Source organism: Heptranchias perlo, chromosome 44 (assembly GCF_035084215.1).
Source record: "Heptranchias perlo isolate sHepPer1 chromosome 44, sHepPer1.hap1, whole genome shotgun sequence".
Taxonomy (NCBI): domain Eukaryota; kingdom Metazoa; phylum Chordata; class Chondrichthyes; order Hexanchiformes; family Hexanchidae; genus Heptranchias; species Heptranchias perlo.
Genome location: NC_090368.1, coordinates 7302280 through 7322546, shown reverse-complemented (window position 1 = coordinate 7322546; position 20267 = coordinate 7302280). Strand labels below are relative to the sequence as shown.

Sequence of the window (20267 nt, the reverse complement as noted above, 5' to 3'; positions counted from 1 at the left end):
TAAAAAACAGATTATCTGGTCATTATCACATTGCTGTTTGTGGGATCTTGCTGTGCGCAAATTGGCTGCCGGGTTTCTCTACTTTACAACAGTGACCACACACCAAAAGTCTTTGAAGAAATAACAGAAGGAGTAGACAAGTTCAGTGCAGTGGATGTGGTTTACATAAGAACATAAGAAATAGGAGCAGGAGTCGACTATACGGAGAGTCAGAAGGCCTTCGATAAGGTACCACATAAGACACTCGTGACATCGATCTGGGAGCGTGCAGTCAGGTCGCAGGAAGAAACACTTGCATTTCTCCAGTGCCTTTCACAACCTCAGGATGTTCCAAAGTGCTTTACAGGCAATTAAAGGCAGAGATTGGAGAAAGAGAAAGGATGAGATAGAGAGGGTGACAGATTGGTGAAAGGGAGCGAGACGGAGAGACACATTGGAGAAAGGGAGAAACAGAGAGAGAAATTGGAGAAAGGGAGAAAGACAGATTGGAGAAAGGGAGAGAGAGATGGATGGAGACAGAGATTGGAGAAAGGGAGAGAGAGAGATGGATGGAGACAGAGAGATTGGAGAAAGGGAGAGAGATGGATGGAGACAGAGAGAAAGGAGAGAGAGAGATGGATGGAGACAGGTTGGAGAGAGAGATGGATGGAGACAGAGAGAAGGGAAAGAGAGATGGATGGAGACAGAGAGATGGATTGGAGAAAGGGAGAGAGATGGATAGAGACAAAGATTGGAGAAAGGGAGAATCAGATGGATAGAGACAGAGAGTGGAGAAAGGAAGAGAGAGATGGATGGAGTCAGAGAAGGAAACAAACACACACAGGATAGATTAATATTTCCGAGCACTGAGGTGAGCTCATGCTTGGTCCTGATTAATGCGGAGTTTGGTTTATTTATTAACCTGTGTGAGGGTTGTCCTGACTGACCGTTGTACCTGTGCAGCGGTGACTCACTCTGCTAATCACTCCAAACCCCAGCTCAGAGCCAGTTCCCACAGGATTACAGTAACTGCATTATTGAACAGGAAAAAGGCTCAAGGTGAGGGTTCTGGCACCTCCCAGCACACACACACACACACACACACACCCCTCCCTGCCCCATGCAAGGCTCAGCTCACTGACGGACTTGTTGAGTTCGACAATGCTAGCCGCTATCTCGCCGAGGATCACTCTCAGGAATGCTACGCCACCGAGTGATGGAATGCCAAGGCTGCGATTACCGCAATCCAGCTCACACGCACGTAGACATACACTCACAAGCTCTGACACACTCACACGTGCTCTGACACGCACATGCGAGCTCCTTTCACAACCTCAGGACGTCCCAAAGCGCTTTACAGCCAATGAAGTACTTTTTTTGAAGTGTAGTCACTGTTGTAATGTGGGAAACGCAGCAGCCAATTTGCGCACAGCAAGATCCCACAAACAGCAATGTGATAATGACCCAGATCATCTGTTTTTTAGTGATGTTGGTTGAGGGATAAATATTGGGCCCCAGGACACCGGGGAGAACTCCCCCCTGCTCTTCTTCCAATAGTGGCCGTGGGATCTTTTACGTCCGCCTGAGAGGGGCAGACGGGGCCCTCGGTTTAACATCTCACCTGAAAGACGGCACCTCCGACAGTGCGGCGCTCCCTCAGTACTGGCACCGGGAGTGTCGAGCCTGGATTATGGGGCCCAAGTCTCTGGAGTGGGGGCTCGAACCCACGACCTTCTGTCTCAGAGGCGAGAGAGAGTGCGACCCACTGAGCCCCGGCTGGCACTAACCTTGGCGACGCCTGATTTGCCAGCTGGTCTAAGAAAGATAGCCAGAGAGGAACGGCTACTTGAGCGAGTGCCAGGCCGCGGTCGGCCATTCAACCATGCAAGGCATCACAGCCGAGCCTGATGCCCGTTGGATTCCGATCAAGGGGCAGGAATACCCGGGCTGGCCTTGTGCCTCTGCCCCCCCTACCCAGACCACGGCCGTTGAAATCAGCTCAGCTTCTACAAAGGGCGGGCAACCAGGCCGTGAGGATGGAAATCCCGCCCCAGACAGCTCGGCTCAGCGCTGGCATCAAACTTGGCATCCTCCAGCTCTAGAAACCTGGAGACCTCTTCCCCCCTCCCCCTGCCAAAATGCTATGGGATAATCGGGAGCTTTCGAGGCCGTTTTTTTGTTGGGTGTGGGTATCGAAGGGTCTAAGGCGGGTAAATGGAGTTGAGGTACAGGTCAGCCATTATAAGATCAGGGGTCAGTCGTGGCACAGTTGGTATCAGTCTCGCTGCTAAGTCAGAAGGTTGTGCGTTCATAAGGCCAATCCAGAGACTGGAGCCCCATAATCCAGGTTGACGTTGATGCACACCCTGCAGGTGGGCTTCCAGGTGGCAGCCTTGATGCTGCCATCTTGGCCAATTGGCTCCCGAGTTCACAGGAGTTAAGACAAACAAAATGGGGAGTAGAGAAGTGTTAAAAATGCTGGAAGCGCGCCCAGTGACTCAACGGGCGGACACCCTGACACAGTCCAGGTCTGATTGCCCCTCCAGCTGCCTCATCCCAGCTGGGTCAACGGTTGAGCGTTTTGCAATTGGGCTCGGCACCACTCCCAGGGTAGTGAGGGACGCCTGGGATCTCCATAACACGCGGTGACCCCCTTCTGGAGAGAGGGTGCGTGGATTGCGGGTGAGAACCAGGATGGGGCCTGGCAGAGATGCCCCCGCCATGATTGATGACACCCGCTAACACTCTCGGTCAACGCTCAGGTGAGGCAAAAGAGGGTGGGACCCGTACCCCAGTGAGAGTCGGTGTCTGTGGGACCCGTACCCCAGTGAGAGTCAGTGTCTGTGGGACCCGTACCCCAGTGAGAGTCAGTGTCTGAGGGACCCGTACCCCAGTGAGAGTCAGTGTCTGTGGGACCCGGACCCCAGTGAGAGTCAGTGTCTGTGGGACCCGTACCCCAGTGAGAGTCAGTGTCTGTGGGGCCCGTACCCCAGTGAGAGTCAGTGTCTGTGGGACCCGTACCCCAGTGAGAGTCAGTGTCTGTGGGACCCTTACCCCAGTAAGAGTCAGTGTCTGTGGAACTGTACCCCAGTGAGAGTCAGTGTCTATGGGACCCGAACCGTCTTGAAAGTCAGTCTGGGGAACCTGTACCCCAGTGAGAGTCAGTGTCTGGGGAACCCGTACCCCAGTGAGAGTCAGTGTCTGGGGTACCCGTACCCCAGTGAGAGTCAGTGTCTGTGGGACCCGTACCCCAGTGAGAGTCAGTGTCTGTGGGACCCGTACCCCAGTGAGAGTCAGTGTCTGTGGGACCCGTACCCCAGTGAGAGTCAGTGTCTGTGGGACCCGTACCCCAGTGAGAGTCAGTGTCTGGGGTACCCGTACCCCAGTGAGAGTCAGTGTCTGTGGGACCCGTACCCCAGTGAGAGTCAGTGTCTGTGGGACCCGTACCCCAGTGAGAGTCAGTGTCTGTGGGACCCGTACCCCAGTGAGAGTCAGTGTCTGTGGGGCCCGTACCCCAGTGAGAGTCAGTGTCTGTGGGGCCCGTACCCCAGTGAGAGTCAGTATCTGTGGAACCCGTACCCCAGTGAGAGTCAGTGTCTGTGGGACCCGTACCCCAGTGAGAGTCAGTGTCTGTGGGACCCGTACCCCAGTGAGAGTCAGTGTCTTTGGGACCCGTACCCCAGTGAGAGTCAGTGTCTGTGGGACCCGTACCCCAGTGAGAGTCAGTGTCTGTGGGACCCGTACCCCAGTGAGAGTCAGTGTCTGTGGGACCCGTACCCCAGTGAGAGTCAGTGTCTGTGGGACCCGTACCCCAGTGAGAGTCAGTGTCTGTGGGACCCGTACCCCAGTGAGAGTCAGTGTCTGTGGGACCCGTACCCCAGTGAGAGTCAGTGTCTGTGGGACCCGTACCCCAGTGAGAGTCAGTGTCTGTGGGACCCGTACCCCAGTGAGAGTCAGTGTCTGTGGGACCCGTACCCCAGTGAGAGTCAGTGTCTGTGGGACCCGTACCCCAGTGAGAGTCAGTGTCTGGGTAACCTGTATCCCGGTGCTTCTGCAGTTATTTAAAGAGATTTTACCACACGTTGCCAAGGACAATAATAAATATAAACCTTTTAAAAGCTTCTTGTTTTCCGCAGTCCAATTTTAGCCAAGTCCCCGGGGAGGTCAGTTGGACAGTAAATCGAAAGTGGGAAAGAATGAAGCATTGTAACCCGGAATATCCGTGAGCAGTGCTGATGTGTTGTGGTAAGAGCACACAGATGCGTGCTCTCTCCTCTCTGTCAAGAATTACCGTCACAAAGAAGGCAGCAACAAGCTTTTAACAAACCCACAGGTGTTCGACTGTGCAGTCCAAACCTGCTGATATCACCCTTCGGAACATCGGAACAGGAGGAGGCCATTCAGCCCCTCGAGCCTGTTCCGTCCTTCAATTCGATCATGGCTGATCTGTATCTTAACTCCATTTACCCGCCTTGGTTCCGTAACCCATAATACCCGACAAAAATCTATCAATCTCAGTTTTGAAATTTCCAATTGACCCCCAGTCTCAACAGCTTTTTGGGGGGAGAGAGTTCCAGATTTCCACTCCCCTTTGTGTGAAGAAGTGACATCACCCCTGAACGGCCTGGCTCTAATTTTAAGGTTCTGCCCCCTCGTTCTGGACTCCCCCCACCAGAGGAAATAGTTTCTCTCTATCGACCCTATCAAATCCTTTAATCATCTTAAACCCCTCGATTAGATCACCCCTTAATCTTCTACACTCGAGGGAATACAAGCCCAGTCTGTGCAACCTGTCCTCGGAATTTAACCCTTTAAGCCCCCGGTATCATTCTGGTGAATCTGCACTGCACCCCCTCCAAGGCCGATATATCCTTCCAGAACTGAACGCAGATGGCGTCTGACTAAACCTCTCTATAACTTCCTTCCATTTGTATGCTAACCCTCTTGAGAGAAAGGCCAATATTCCACGAGCCTTTTTCGTTATATTTTGTACCTATCCACACTTCCCTCCCGGTGTCTCCTCAAAGTTTAAACCCCTGTCCAGGAATTAAGCTCTGACGACCAGGGGAACTTTCACGTCAAAGCCAGGAGGCGGGCAACCAAACCAAGGCCCTATTTATCGCAGGTCCCGAGTTACCCATCTGCTGCAGTGCACGTTTGCTTATCCACTCAGGAGATGCATGTCAGTTCGGTGGCTCAGTGGGTCTCTCGCTCACCTCCGAGTCAGAAGGTCGTGGGTTCGAGCCCCCGCTCCAGAGACTCGAGCCCCACGATCCTGGCCCGACACTCCCGGCGCCAGTACCGAGGGAGCGCCGCGCTGTCGGAGGTGCCGTCTTTCGGGACGAGAGGGCAGACCCCGCGGGGGGCTTCAGGTTTAACGTCCCATCCCGTAAGGTGGCTGCTAAGTTTGGGGTTTCACTGATTTCCTGCAGGGCAACATTCGGCCCGCGTTCTGCCCCTCAACTTTGAGTTGTCGCAGGTGTCGAGTTCAAGAGCAGGGCCCACCCACCCCGAGGCGTACGTTATGCGGACTGGGTCTTGGCGAGAGGAGGCCCCATCCCACACTCCCACGCTGCGCTCGGTGTGCCCGAGCCAACAGCAACACACTGAAAGCAGCAGCGTGTTATCAAAGCAAGGCTGGGACGCGTTGACATGCCTACGTGAGGTCAGGCACACTCAGGCCTCAGGCCTCGCCCAGTTCCCTCTCTCTCTGCGGTGTCAGGGAGTGTGTCGGGACAATGTCTATTGTGCAGAGCAAAGAGGGACGTTTGAATCAAAGAAAGCTTAATTTGCTCCCCTCTGGGACAAGGCCCAGGCTGCTCTGACAACGAGCTGTTTTTATACTGCCTTTAAACAAAGAACTTGCATTTCTATTGCGCCTTTCATGACCTCAGGACGTCCCAAAGCGCTTTACAGCCAATGAAGTACTTTTTGAAGTGTAGTCACTGTTGTAATGTAGGAAACGCGGCAGCCAATTTGCGCACAGCAAGATCCCACAAACAGCAATGAGATAATGACCAGATCATCTGTTCTTTTAACAAAGGCAGCTTTACTCTGTATCTAACCAGTGCTGTACCTGCCCTGGGAGTGTTTGACGGGACAGTGTAGAGGGAGCTTTACTCTGTATCTAACCCGTGCTGTACCTGCCCTGGGAGTGTTTGATGGGACAGTGTAGAGGGAGCTTTACTCTGTATCTAACCCTGTACCTGCCCTGGGAGTGTTTGATGGGACAGTGTAGAGGGAGCTTTACTCTGTATCTAACCCTGTACCTGCCCTGGGAGTGTTTGATGGGACAGTGTAGAGGGAGCTGTTGGGCTAAATGTCCTGCTTCTGTGCTGTAAATTCTATGTAATTCTAAGCAATTGGTGGGTCTATCAGGATCGGTGAGTGAAGATGGGCCAAAGGGCCCTGATTATCCTGTATCTCTCAGAGCTGCCTCTCAATGCTTTGTTGTAAGTGATGTGATGAGAAACCAGCCAGTTCCACTCAGACACTGTCTGGTCAGTCACTGGGAACATCAAGGAGATTGCTTTGAATATCAATAAGCCACATCCACACATTTCATGAAAGGAACTGTGCCTTTTGTCTTTGAGACTCGAGTCCTGTCTGTGGCTTAACAGCTCCCATTTGTACAGCAGCATCAGTAAATGTAATGAAGTGTCAGCCCTGACTGAGTGGGTCTCTCTCTCTCGCCTCTGAGTCAGATAGGTCGTGGGTTCGAGTCCCGCTCCAGAGACTTGAGCACAAAAATTGAGGCTGACGCTCCCAGTGCCAGTGCTGAGGGAGTGCTGCACTGTCGGAGGGTCAGTGCTGAGGGAGTGCTGCACTGTCGGAGGGTCAGTACTGAGGGAGCGCTGCACTGTCGGAGGGTCAGTGCTGAGGGAGCGCTGCACTGTCGGAGGGTCAGTGCCGAGGGAGCGCTGCACTGTCGGAGGGACAGTGCTGAGGGAGCACTGCACTGTCGGAGGGTCAGTGCTGAGGGAGCGCTGCACTGTCGGAGGGTCAGTGCTGAGGGAGTGCTGCACTGTCGGAGGGTCAGTACTGAGGGAGCGTTGCACTGTCGGAGGGTCAGTACTGAGGGAGCGCTGCACTGTCGGAGGGTCAGTACTGAGGGAGCGCTGCACTGTCGGAGGGTCAGTACTGAGGGAGCGCTGCACTGTCGGAGGGGCAGTACTGAGGGAGCGCTGCACTGTCGGAGGGTCAATACTGAGGGAACGCTGCACTGTCGGAGGGTCAGTACTGAGGGAGCGCTGCACTGTCGGAGGGGCAGTACTGAGGGAGCGCTGCACTGTCGGAGGGTCAATACTGAGGGAGCGCTGCACTGTCGGAGGGACAGTACTGAGGGAGCGCTGCACTGTCGGAGTGCAGCGCTCCCTCAGTCTTCCAAATGAGACATTAAACCGAGGGCCCCGTCTGCACCTCTCGGGTGGATGTAAAAGATCCCACGGCCACTATTGGAAGAAGAGCAGGGGGGAGTTCTCCCCGGTGTCCTGGGGCCGATATTTATCCCTCAACCATCATCACTAAAATTCCAGAGCTTAGGGCCTAGACGGCTGAAGGCACTGCCACCAGTAACTCCCTCTGAGTTCTCTGCGCCTCTCTAATTCTGGCCTGGCGTCCATCCCTCACTCCCTTTGCTCCGCCATTGGCGGTCGTGCCTTCTGCCGTCTAGGCTCTAAACTCTGGAATTCCCTCCCTGTAACCTCTCCTTCTTTAAGATACTCCTTAGAACCTACTTCTTTGGCCGCCCCTCCGGATATCTCCTTCTTCGGCTCGGCGTCCATTTTCATTTTAATTCGCCCTCTGTGAGGAGCCTTGGAACATTTTCCTGGTTTGTATAAATACAAGTTGTCGGTCGTTGCCAGCTCGACAACTCTCCGGCTACTTTATTTACAAACAAAAATAAGAAGTGAACCATTGTCTTGTCGAGGGGGATTGGTGGGGGGGCGCAGAACATATGAGGTTGAGTTGATGGATCTTAGAACAATAATGTTCGCCCTCCCCTCGCCGTAAAGTGCTTTGAAGAAATCTGACAGGAAGATCGTGATTAAACAAGCAGGAAAAGAGACCGTCAGAAAGTCCTTGGAAAAGGGAAGGCAGCCATCTTTACAACAGTGAGCTTATCAAAGGCAGGAAGCACATGTTTCCTGCAGGCTGCTCCCGGGGCCTAGTTACTCTCTGGTTCCCGGCGTAAACAAGGCCCCAGATTTGGCTCAGAAGTGTTCCTTCCCTCTTCCTGGAAATGTCTGGAGTCCTTGTAGCTACCGTAAGAAAGCACACTCTGCCTTATTTTTAACGGATGTAAAGTAAACGGGGTTAGAGGCCACCTGAAAGCTAATCTCGGAGGACTAAGGAAGAATGAACTTGCATTTCTATAGCGCCTTCCGGGACGTCCCAAAGCGCTTCTCCTGAAGTACTGTGATGTGGGAAACGCGGCAGACGATTTGCGCACAGCAAGATCCCACAAACAGCAACGTGATAAATGACCAGATATGTTTTTTTAGTGGTGTTGGTTGAGGGATAAATATTGGCCGCAGGACAACGGGGAGAACTCCCCCCCTGCTCTTCTCCCAATAGTGGCCCACCTGAGAGGGGCGGGCAGGGCTTTGGATCAATGTCTCATCCGAAAGACGGCACCTCAGCACTCCCTCGGTACTGGCACTGGGAGTGTCGGCCTGGATTATGGGCTGGAGTCTCTGGAGTGGGGGCTCGAACCCACGACCTTCTGACTCAGAGGCAAGAGAGAGAGAGAGAGAGAGACCCACTGAGCCACACCTGACACCAAATGTACTACCATCGAGTTCCACCTAAATTCCTCTCTTACTCCGAACTTAACTCTCACTTCACGTTCCCGAGTGCATCATTTCAACCCAACACGAATGTCAAGTCCCTTCTCCAATTCATTACCAGCTCCCTAATACACGTCTCCTCACAGTATTTTCGAACACACTTAATGCTCACCCTGAGGTCAGTCAACAACACCAGCCTGCATTTATATAGCGCCTTTAACGTCCCCAAGGCCCTTCACAGGAGCGTAAATCAGACAAAATTTGACACCGAGCCACATAAGGAGATATTAGGACAGGTGACCAAAAGCTTGGACAAAGAGGTAGGTTTTAAGGAGCGTCTTAAAGGAGGAGAGAGAGGCGGAGAGGTTTAGGGAGGGAATTCCAGAGCTTAGGGCCCAGGCGGCTGAAGGCACGGCCGCCAATGGTGGAGCGATGGAAATCGGGGGATGCGCAAGAGGCCAGAATTGGAGGAGCGCAGAGATCTCGGAGGGTTGGAGGAGGTTACAGAGATAGGGAGAGGGGGCAAGGGCCATGGAGGGATTTGAAAACAAGAGAATTTTTAAATCGAGGCGTTCCCGGACCGGGAGCCAATGTCGGTCAGCGAGCACAGTGGGGGGTGATGGGTGAACGGGACTCGGTGCGAGTTAGGATACGGGGGCAGCGGAGTTTTGGGTGAGCTGAGGTTTACGGAGTCAGTCGGGCGTGGTTTATTCCACGATGTCTCTCTGGGCTTCCATGGGACTAATCGAGAAGCTGGGGCTTTATGTTTTTGCTCACACTCGCTGTTCAGATGTGTCGGGGGAGCTGGCCTGCAGCTGCGAGGAGCTGACACAGGCAGCGGAGGAGGGAGGGAAGGAGCTGACCTTCGAACAAAGGGAGATTTAAGGGTCGAAGAGAAGAATTCATCTTAAAGAGGGGAAGTCGGCCAGCGAGCGCTGAAGATGTCCAGTGTGTGGAACAGCCAGGGAAGGCGGGCTATTCGTCCACAGGGGGCGGCGCGGCCGACCCCTACCCTTCCTCCCAAAGCCGCCCACCCCGCCTGCGTGGTTGGTTCCCGCCGTTAGTAACCGGGTAACTATGACCGGCGGGCTGCCCCGAGCTGATTGCTCGTTGTTGCTCCAGCCACACCCCCAGTTCAGGGGTGCTGAGGCACACTGCAGCGTCCCCAACCCAAACGGCCCCGCCCGAGAATCAGCGCCGGGCCGGGGAATCAGAGGCCTGGGGCCTTCCTGCTCGGCAGGTGGTGAATTTGGCTATTTGGCCACGGGGGGCGAGCACTCGCTGACCATTAAAGGAGGCAGCTATCTCGCAGGGGCCCAGTAAACCCCTGTGTGCGGTATCACCGCGATCGGGCAATTCTTGTGTCCCGCTTTCTCATCACACCGACGCGCCTGCCGGACCCCCAATCCCCACCTCCCCGTGTCCCCCCTTTTCAGGAGTATTTACGGCTTTAAGACGACAGGAAACATGAGCTCCTGTGAGCAAGGCAGTGCCGAGCATCCAGCTGCTCCCCTCCTCCCACATCAGCCTGCCCCCTTGACGTTCAGAGCTCTCTTGTTTTGACTAGCGCACTCCCCGGGGCTGGCTGCACGCAACCAGCCTTCGTGGTTTGGGGGGGGCGTCGTCAGATCGGCGTTTGCTGGGAATGGAGGCCTGATCCATTCCCACACCGCTGCCAGCCCTTGGACCGGCTCCCAGCTACTCCTGGGAGCTCAAAACACATTCGAGGCCAGAGCGAGAGAGAGAAACAAAAAAATACTGCGGATGCTGGGAATCTGAAATAGAAACAGAAAACGCAGGACCAGCTCAGGCAGAGTCAAGACAACATTTCCTGCCTCCCCTCACTCAGCTGATTGGGAAGAGGAGAAAGTCGGGAATATAGCGTTACATTTTGCGGAAAAGCGGGGTGATTAATGGCGTCTGCCGTTAGTTCGACTTGCCCCTGCCCCCTTTCTAGGATCGTAGCAAGGCTACAGCTCAGAAGGAGGCCGTTTGGCCCATCGAGTCCGTGCCGGCTCCGTGGACGAGCTAGTCCCACTCCCCCGCCCTATCCCCGTGACCCTGCAGATTTTTTCCTTTCAAGTACTTATCCAGTTTCCTTTTGAAGGCCATGATTGAATCTGCCTCCACCACCCCCTCGGGCAGTGCATTCCAGATCCTAACCACTCGCTGCGTAAAAAGGTTTTTCCTCATGTCGCCTTTTGCCAATCACCTTAAATCTGTGTCCTCTGGTTCTTGACCCTTCCACCAATGGGAACAGTTTCTCTCTATCTACTCTGTCTGGACCCTTCATGATTTTGAACACCTCGATCAAATCTCCTCGCGACCGTCTCTGTTCCAAGGAGAACAATCCCAGCTTCTCCAGTCTGTCCACGTAACTAAAGTCCCTCATCCCTGGTACCATTCTAGTAAATCTCCTCTGCACCCTCTCCAAGGCCTTGACATCCTTCCTAAAGTGTGGTGCCCAGAATTGGACACAATACTCCAGCTGAGGCCTAACCAGTGTTTTATAAAGGTTTAGCACAACTTCCTTGCTTTTGTACTCTTATGCCTCTGTTTATAAAGCCCAGGATCCCGTATGCTTGGGATGGATATGAAACCTATCCAGTGAGTGGTAAAGCTTCAGGTCTGATCCCTGGCCTGTGCCGATCTGAGCTGGGGGGTTGCTTTGGGGTTAATGTGAGGCCCACTGGGTTATGCAGGGCTAAATCCCGTTAGAGGAAGTCCTGATCAAACTGCACAGGGCTCTGGTCAGATCACACCCTGAGCACTGTGTCCCGCTCTGGTCACCGAGACACAAGGGAGATATTCAACTGTTGGAGGCAGCGCAGAGTTACGGCAAAAGGCCGGAGAGACTTGGGCTCTTCAACCTGGAAAGCCGGCGTCCGAGAGGTGACCTTATCGAGGGGCGTCAGATCGCGAAGAGAACAGAAAAGGGAAATCAGGGCTGTTCCTGTAAATTAAACAGTGGGAGAGAGACGGGTTCAGACCAGTGAAAGGTATATACGGAACTGGAGTCGGGAAGGTCTTCTCCAAACAGAGAGAGATCGACACACGGAACGGACTTCCAGATAGAGGAGGGGAGAAGAAAATCCCCGGGTTATTTAAGAATCAATCGGATGCTGCAACGGGGAGAGTGCAGGAGTCTTGGGACAGGTGAATTAAGATGGGCCGAATGCCCTCCCTCATTTCGACAATGGCTCAAACTTATGTAATACGTAGGGTGTCCATGCTCTCATCACCTCTGAGTCACAAAATCGTGGGTTCGAGCCCCCACTCCAGAGACTTGAGCCCCATAATCCAGGCCGACACTCCCGGTGCCGGTACTGAGGGAGTGCCGCACTGTCGGAGGTGCCGTCTTTCGGATGAGACGTTAAACCGAGGGCCCCGTCTGCCCCTCTCAGGTGGATGTAAAAGATCCACGGCCACTATTGGAAGAAGAGCAGGGGGGAGTTCTCCCCGGTGTCCTGGGGCCGATATTTATCCCTCAACCAACATCATTAAAAAAACAGATGATCTGATCATTATCACATTGCTGTTTGTGGAATCTTGCTGTGCGCAAATATGGCTGCTGTGTTCTCTACATTACAACAGTGACCACACTTCAGAAAAGTACTTCATTGGCTGTAAAGCGCTTTGGGACGTCCTGAGGTGGTGAAGAGAGTGAGAAAAATGTTCAGAAGCCCAACATAGGAACATAGGAACAGGAGTAGGCCATTCAGCCCCTCGTGCCTGCTCCGCCATTTGATAAGATCATGGCTGATCTGTGATCTAACTCCATATACCTGCCTTTGGCCCATATCCCTTAATACCTTTGGTTGCCAAAAAGCTATCTATCTCAGATGTAAATTTAGCAATTGAGCTAGTATCAATGTTTTCTAATCTCGCTCCTGAAAGGTCTGGCTCTAATTTTTAGACTGTGCCCCCTACTCCTAGAATCCCCAACCAGCGGAAATAGTTTCTCTCTATCCACCCTATCTGTTCCCCTTAATATCTTATAAACTTCGATCAGGTCACCCCTTAACCTTCGAAACTCTAGAGAATACAACCCCAATTTGTGTAATCTCTCCTCGTAACTTAACCCTTGAAGTCCGGGTATCATTCTAGTAAACCTACGCTGCACTCCCTCCAAGGCCAATATGTCCTTCCGAAGGTGCGGTGCCCAGAACTGCTCACAGTGCTCCAGGTGCGGTCTAACCAGGGTTTTGTCCTTGCCTTGTTAATTATACAGATGTTTCTGAGACGCTGCTGCCTTGGAAATCCCAACACGTACGAGAAAAATAGGCTATTTGTTTTCGCTGTAACAAAACAAATGCCAACCTGGAGTATTCTTTCGTGGACTGTCTGTTATCGGGGACCAGCGCGCAGTGACTGGTCTCTAATCAAAACAGGAAGGAGTGGCGATCAGATGTTACTTGTCTCTCCGCGGTCCAGTTAGCCAGAGGGTGCCTCGATGGCCTTCGAACCAGAAGGTCACAAGTTCGAAAACAAAATTAACGAAACAAAATCCTGGAGATGTGAAACAAACCAACAGAAAACGCTGGAGGCGCGTGGCAGGTTAGGTAGCATCTGCAGAGAGAGAGAGAGAGAAAAAATTAACCTTTCACATCTTTGGCGACACCTCTTGGTTTGCCCTCTGACGCTCCCCTGTTAAAGCGACTGTCACTTGACGATCTGTAGATTAATCCTGTAGCTACAGGTGTTAGTACAGGCGGCCCCTTCTAAGGTGACTCTCCTGACAATTAAACTGATATCAGCCGACCTGCGGCTAACTTGAAATCGAGCCTCATCCAGCAGGAGGAGGCCATTCAGCCCATCGAGCCTGTTCCGCCATTCAATTAGATCATTGCTGCTCTGTATCTTAATTCCATCTCCCCGCCTTGGTTCCGTCACCCTTAATACCCAGAAAAATCTCAGTTTTGACATTTTCAATTGACCCCCCGGCCTCAACAGCTTTTGGGGGGAGAGAGTTCCAGATTCCCACTCCCCTTTGTGTGAGGAAGTGCTTCCTGACGTCACCCCTGAACGGCCCGGCTCTAATTTTAAGGTTCTGCCCCCTTGTTCTGGACTCCCCCCACCAGAGGAAATAGTTTCTCTCTATCGACCCCATCAAATCCTTTAATCATCTTAAACCCCTCGATTAGATCACCCCTTAATCTTCTACACTCGAGGGAATACAAGCCCAGTCTGTGCGACCTGTCCTCGTAATTTAACCCTTTTAGACCCTGGTGGATCTGCTCTGCACCCCCTCTAAGGCCGATATATCCTTCCTGAGGTTGCGGTGCCCAGAACTGAACGCGGTCTCTCCAGACGGGGGTCTGACCAGGACTCTGTCCAGTGTTTGAGGAGAGCGGCATTAAAGCCTTCGGGGAGGGGGGGGGCAGAAAATACAAATTAAATAGGAATAAATAGTTATTTAAAAAGAAATTGGCTGATGGTGAAGCTTTACATCAAAACCAAAGCTTGAATTAAGTTATTTGTACCACTTAAAGTTGTTTAAAGGCCTCTTCCCATATTATTAATAAGAAATGCTGGGTATCTGTTGCTATGGAAAAGCCAAAGGGGCCCCCAGGCCAACAGCTGCGCATGCGCCTAGCCGGGCGGCGCGCAGGTTTCTGGGAGACGTAGTCCCGCCGCGCCGGAAGTGACGGCGCGCCCACCGGGCAGGCGGGACTGCAAATCCCACAATGCCCGGCGGCGGCTTCCGGACAGGCCTTTCCAGAGAGGGTAACGGAGGGAGTGGAGGCGGCGGTGACTGGCAGCAGGTAATGGGAGTGGGTGCAAGGGAGGGAGAGGGGCCCCGAGGCCGGGCCGGGCCGGCCGGGTGAGGGGGGCCGGGGAGAGGCGCGGAGACATTAGAACCTGCGCTGGGTCTGGGGTCTGCGGGCGGCCATTGGTGAGGACGTCACGGCACGGCGTTGCCATGGCAAGAGGCACCTGTAGGACCCGGATGCCCGCCCAGGGACACGCCCCCTGGCCCCGGACACGCCCACTCACCCCCTCAGGGACACGCCCCTTGACCCCAGCCCCGCCCACTCCCCCGCATGGAAATGCCGCCTGGCCCCAGCCCCGCCCACTCCCCCCTCAGGGACACGCCCCCTGGCCCCAGCCCCGCCCACTCCCCCCTCAGGGACACGCCCCCTGGCCCCAGCCCCGCCCACTCCCCCCTCAGGGACACGCCCCTTGGCCCCAGCACCGCCCACTCCCCCCTCAGGGACACGCCCCCTTACCACGACCACACCCACTCCCCCTCGGACACGCCCCTTGGCCCCAGCCCCGCCCACTCCACCTCGGACACGCCCCTTGGCCCCAGCCCCGCCCACTCACCCTCAGGGACACGCCCCTTGGCCCCAGCCCCGCCCACTCCCCCTCAGGGACATGCCCCTTGGCCCCAGCCCCGCCCACTCCCCCTTGGACACGCCCCTTAGCCCCAGCCACTCTCTCCCAGAGACACGCCCCCTGGCCCCAGCCCCACCCACTCTCTCCCAGAGACACGCCCCCCTGGCCCTAGCCCCACCCACTCTCTCCGAGAGACACGCCCCCTGGCCCCAGCCCCACCCACTCCCCCTCGGACACGCCCCCTGGCCCCAGCCCCACCCACTCTCTCCGAGAGACACGCCCCCTGGCCCCAGCCCCACCCACTCCCCCTCGGACACGCCCCCTGGCCCCAGCCCCACCCACTCTCTCCCAGAGACACGCCCCCTGGCCCCAGTGTGCCCACCACCCTGGGTGTACCGCCCGGGCACAGATCGATGGAGTTTCACGCTCCCTCTTGTTGGGTAAACGCACCGCCCAGAACAGGACCGAGGCTCCCGGTTCCCTCCCCTCGGGCCCTTGCAGTTCGGGACGTCCTGAGGTTGTGAAAGGCATCCTGTGTTACTCTTTCGGTGCCGTAGAGCAGACATTAATAGGACCACCAGTAAGCCCGATTCTGCCCTGCCATTTTCCCCGTCTTCCCCCTCTCAGGTGCTGCCATCTCCACTTGGGACCTCGGTGGATTGCAGCGAGATGGTTTGGTTTTTAAAGTTGTTGATGTGTTGGCCAGCCAGCTGTGTGTGAGTCCGTTCAATGACGTTAAGACAATGGGCTCACAGGCAATGTTTTGCTTATCCAAAGTTTAATCCTCCAAAGCAAACTTGACTTGGGGGGAACAAGATCGACAGTGTTGAGCTCAGTCTTCCCCAGGTCAAATCCAAATTCCCATGACAATATTCACGACGATCATGGCCACAAATCCCATCTTTCTTTTCAAATTTCTCAGCTTCCTGACCACAGGCCGAGGCCACCATTTTAATGGTCTCATTGGGCTCGTGTCTGGCACAGATCACACTCGTGGTCCACGCTGTGTTTATCTCAAATATGACTTTCTCTCTCTCACTTTATCTTTGTGACTCTCTCTCACTCTCTCATCACTATCTCACTGTCCCTCCGTCTCTCCCTCTCTCTGTCCCTCCGTCCCTCGCTCTCGGTCCCTCCCTCTCTCTGTCCCTCCCTTCCTCCCTCGGTCCCTCCCTCCCTCGGTCCCTCCCTCCCTCGGTCCCTCCCTCCCTCGGTCCCTCCCTCCCTCGGTCCCTCGGTCCCTCCCTCCCTCCGTCCCTCCCTCCCTCGGTCCCTCCGTCCCTCCCTCCCTCGGTCCCTCCCTCGGTCCCTCCCTCCCTCCTTCTGTCTCTCCCTCCCTCCTTCTGTCTCTCCCTCTCTCCCTCCTTCTGTCTCTCCCTCTCTCCCTCCTTCTGTCTCTCCCTCTCTCCCTCCTTCTGTCTCTCCCTCCTTCTGTCTGTCCGTCCCTCCCTCCCTCCCTCCCTCCGTCCCTCCCTCCTTCCCTCCCTCCCTCCTTCCCTCCCTCCCTCCTTCCCTCCCTCCCTCCTTCCCTCCCTCCCTCCTTCCCTCCCTCCCTCCCTCCGTCCCTCCCTCCTTCTGTCCCTCCCTCCGTCCCTCCCTCCTTCTGTCCCTCCGTCCCTCCCTCCTTCTGTCCCTCCCTCCCTCCCTCCTTCTGTCCCTCCCTCCCTCCCTCCCTCCCTCCTTCTGTCCCTCCCTCCCTCCCTCCCTCCCTCCTTCTGTCCCTCCGTCCCTCCCTCCTTCTGTCCCTCCCTCCTTCTGTCCCTCCTTCTGTCCCTCCCTCCTTCTGTCCCTCCCTCTGTCCCTCCCTCTGTCCCTCCCTCCTTCTGTCCCTCCCTCTCTCCCTCCTTCTGTCCCTCCCTCTCTCCCTCCTTCTGTCCCTCCCTCTCTCCCTCCTTCTGTCCCTCCCTCTCTCCCTCCTTCTGTCTCTCCCTCCTTCTGTCCCTCCCTCTCTCCCTCCTTCTGTCCGTCCCTCGCTCCCTCTTTTCCTCTATATAGAGAGAGCCTTTCTACCTGAGCTACACTTTAACCCTTTCTTACCCACACCGGACGACGAACCCTCGGCCTCTCACCGAGCTCTTTTCTTTCTTTCTGCCACAGGACGAACGCACCGCCTGACGCTCCGTCGTTCCCGTGGTCGCCGAGACTCTTGGCGCCATGACCAAGCTGGCAGAGTGGCTGCTGGGACTCTCGCTGCTGGGCGCCACGTGGGTGGGGCTGGCCTTTGACCCCTTCGGGCTCCGCCTCCCCGAGCTCGGCCGGGAGCTGCTCTGGCCTCTGCCCGCCTACCTGCTGGTGGCTTTTGGCTGCTACTCCCTGGCTACCGTCGGCTACCGGCTGGCCACCTTCAACGACTGCGAGGCAGCGGCAGAAGAGCTCCGGTCGCAGATCCAGGAGGCCAGGAAGGACCTCGCCAGCAAAGGTTTCCGGTTCTGAGAGGGCGGAGAGACCTCGGTTCAGCGCGGAGCGACTCCTGCAGACAGCATCTCCGTGTGTTATCCTGTCCTCTTCAAAACTTCAGTCTCTTCCGACGGCTGGATTGGGAACTGCCAGTGAGTGGCTGAGCCAGAAAGACCCCCACGCACCAGAAAGACCCTCCGAGACCCTCCGCGCACCAGAAAGACCCTCCGAGACCCCCCCCACGCACCAGAAAGAGCCTCCGAGACCCCCCACGCACCAGAAAGACCCTCCGAGACCCCCCACGCACCAGAAAGAGCCTCCGAGACCCACCCACACCCCAGAAAGACCCTCCGAGACCCCCCACGCACCAGAAAGAGCCTCCGAGACCCACCCACACCCCAGAAAGACCCTCCGAGACCCCCCACGCACCAGAAAGACCCTCCGAGACCCCCCCACACACCAGGAAGATACTTCGAGATCTCCCCACACACCAGAAAGAGCCTCCGAGACTCCCCACGCACCAGAAAGAGCCTCCGAGACCCCCCACACACCAGAAAGAGCCTCCGAGACCCCCCACACGCCAGGAGGACCCTCTGAGACCCCCATAAGCCAGGAAGACCCTCCGAGACCCTCACGCACCAGAAAGAGCCTCCGAGACCCTCCAACTCCCTAGAGGCATACACAAATTGTTTAGCCCACTGTAAGGGTGAGCCGTGGTCAGAGTGTACAATGGACAGCGATGATGCCCACTGACGTGCTCCGTCCACTTCTGCAGCCTTCCTGTCAATGATCGGGGGGCTCGAGCCCAGGGCAGTCCTGGATCCCATCCTGACCAGCGGGGGTGGGGCCTCAGTGCTACAGACTGGGGGGGGGGGCGGTGGTAATACAGGAGAGAGGGAAAACCAGCCAGGGTTCCCGCTCCCGATCGCCAGCCAATCGCAGCCCTGTGGGGAAGTGGACCCCGGACGTGGACTGGATCCGGCCGCGATGCCCCCCGCAGTCAAATAGCACCAACGCACACGTGCTGCGCTGGGTGAAATCAACCACAGAAGCTGGACGGAAGATGGTTAATCCAATGGAACAGAAACGTGGACCTCCCCAGTGCGCCCCGAATTTGCCGGATCGAACACTCCAGAGGCGGAGGCCAGCAACCACTGGAGCGTCCCGAGATGGACCGACTTCAGTAATGGCCGGAGGCTGCGGTTTGAGCCGGGGATTGTACTGATTATAACCAAACAAACGAAATAGTCTTTCCCTGTTGACTGTACCAAAACTCTTTTGTCATTTTAATAATAAAACACGCAATTAAATCTCCTCTTAGCCGACTCTGCTCCAGTTCGAACAGTCCCAGTCCCAGACATTTTCATAGTGAATCTGCGCTGTACGCTCTCTCCGGCCTTAATAATGAGGAGCCCAAAACTGCGCACACAATTCTTAACTGTGGCCCTGACCCTCGCCTTGTATAAATTTATCATTTCTTGTAGGGCACTGAGGTTAACTGTTGTGCCCTGTCTCAGGGGGTCTCTCTCTCTCTCTCTCTCTCTTATCTCTGAGTCAGAAGGTCCTGGGTTCGAGCCTCTCTCCAGAGACTTGAGCCCCATAATCCAGGCCGGACGCTCCCGGTGCCGGTACTGAGGGGGTGCTGCACTGCCGGAGGTGCCGTCTTTCGGATGAGACGTTAAACCGAGGGCCCCGTCTGCCTCTCTCGGGTGGATGTAAAAGATCCCACGGCCACTATTGGAAGAAGAGCAGTGGGGGGGGAAGTTCTCCCCGGGGCCGATATTTATCCCTCGACAAACATCACTAAAAAAAAACCAGATGATCTGGGTCATTATCACATCGCTGTTTGTGGGATCTTGCTGTGCGCAAATTGGCTGCTGCGTTTCCTACATCACGACACTTCAAAAGTAGTTCGTCGGCTGTAAAGTTCTGAGTTCTTAACTGGGCGTAGGGATCGATACGAGAGACGATGCAGAAGAAAATCAGTAAGATGGTCCCAGGGATGAGATTTGATACTGAGGAGAGATGACAGAAACTTGGGTTCTTTCCATTGGAACAAAGGTTATGAGGGGTTAAACGTTTTGAGAAGAGGAATAAATTTCAGATTGTCACCAAATGATCGACGTGAGGGATTTTTATTTTACGCAGTTTTTGTTTCATTCGTTCGTAGGATGCGGGCGTCGCTGGCAAGGCCGGCATTTCTTGCCCATCCCCTAGTTGGGACAGGGAACGTTCGAGCAGAGGCACCGGGGGAAATCAGACTCCAGACTAGATTTCAAAAGGGAAACGGCTAAATGAAAAATACAAATTTGAAAGGGAATGGGGCGAAGGGGACAGGGGCGATGAGCCGAGTGGCCTCGTCCTGCTCTCCATGCCGAGAGGGGAAAGTGACGCATTTATGATATCTGTACAAATCAGGCTGCCAACATTTCCACTCAGGTTCGAGAGAGACTGAAAGGTCTCGTTGCAACACAGAACGAGAGGTCTCATTTCCTGACATCTCCCCTCCGTGTCCAGCGACGCAGACGTCCTGTGTACCGACCGTCTGTCAATTCCTGGAAGGGGGGGCAAAGTTTCTTCAGGACGGGAATAAAGTCTCTGAGTAATCTCTCGCCAGTCAATGATTCCAGGACTCGTGCGTGGGAATAAATCCTCCCAAGAGTTGTGCGTTCATGAGAAATCGCCCAGCTATCCAGACGGTACTGGGAGTGAGTTACAGGCTGGAATCTAATCGAGGGGTTCGGGGGGTTTATATATAGAATG

General features: G+C 55.1%; 1 protein-coding gene across 1 annotated transcript; it reads left to right on the top strand.

Annotated features, from left to right (window-relative positions):
• The first annotated feature begins 14440 nt into the window (after positions 1-14440).
• dpm3 (dolichyl-phosphate mannosyltransferase subunit 3, regulatory) lies at positions 14441-18818 on the top strand. Its single transcript, XM_067976070.1, has 2 exons — positions 14441-14533; positions 17205-18818. Exon 2 carries the CDS (start codon positions 17262-17264, stop codon positions 17538-17540), a length of 279 nt encoding a protein of 92 aa, XP_067832171.1. The 5' UTR covers positions 14441-14533; positions 17205-17261; the 3' UTR covers positions 17541-18818.
• The last annotated feature ends 1449 nt before the right edge of the window (positions 18819-20267 follow it).

Bases quoted from the DNA above. Each gene is read 5' to 3' on its own strand.
- dpm3 (XM_067976070.1), top strand. From the start codon at position 17,262: ATGACCAAGCTGGCAGAGTGGCTGCTGGGACTCTCGCTGCTGGGCGCC.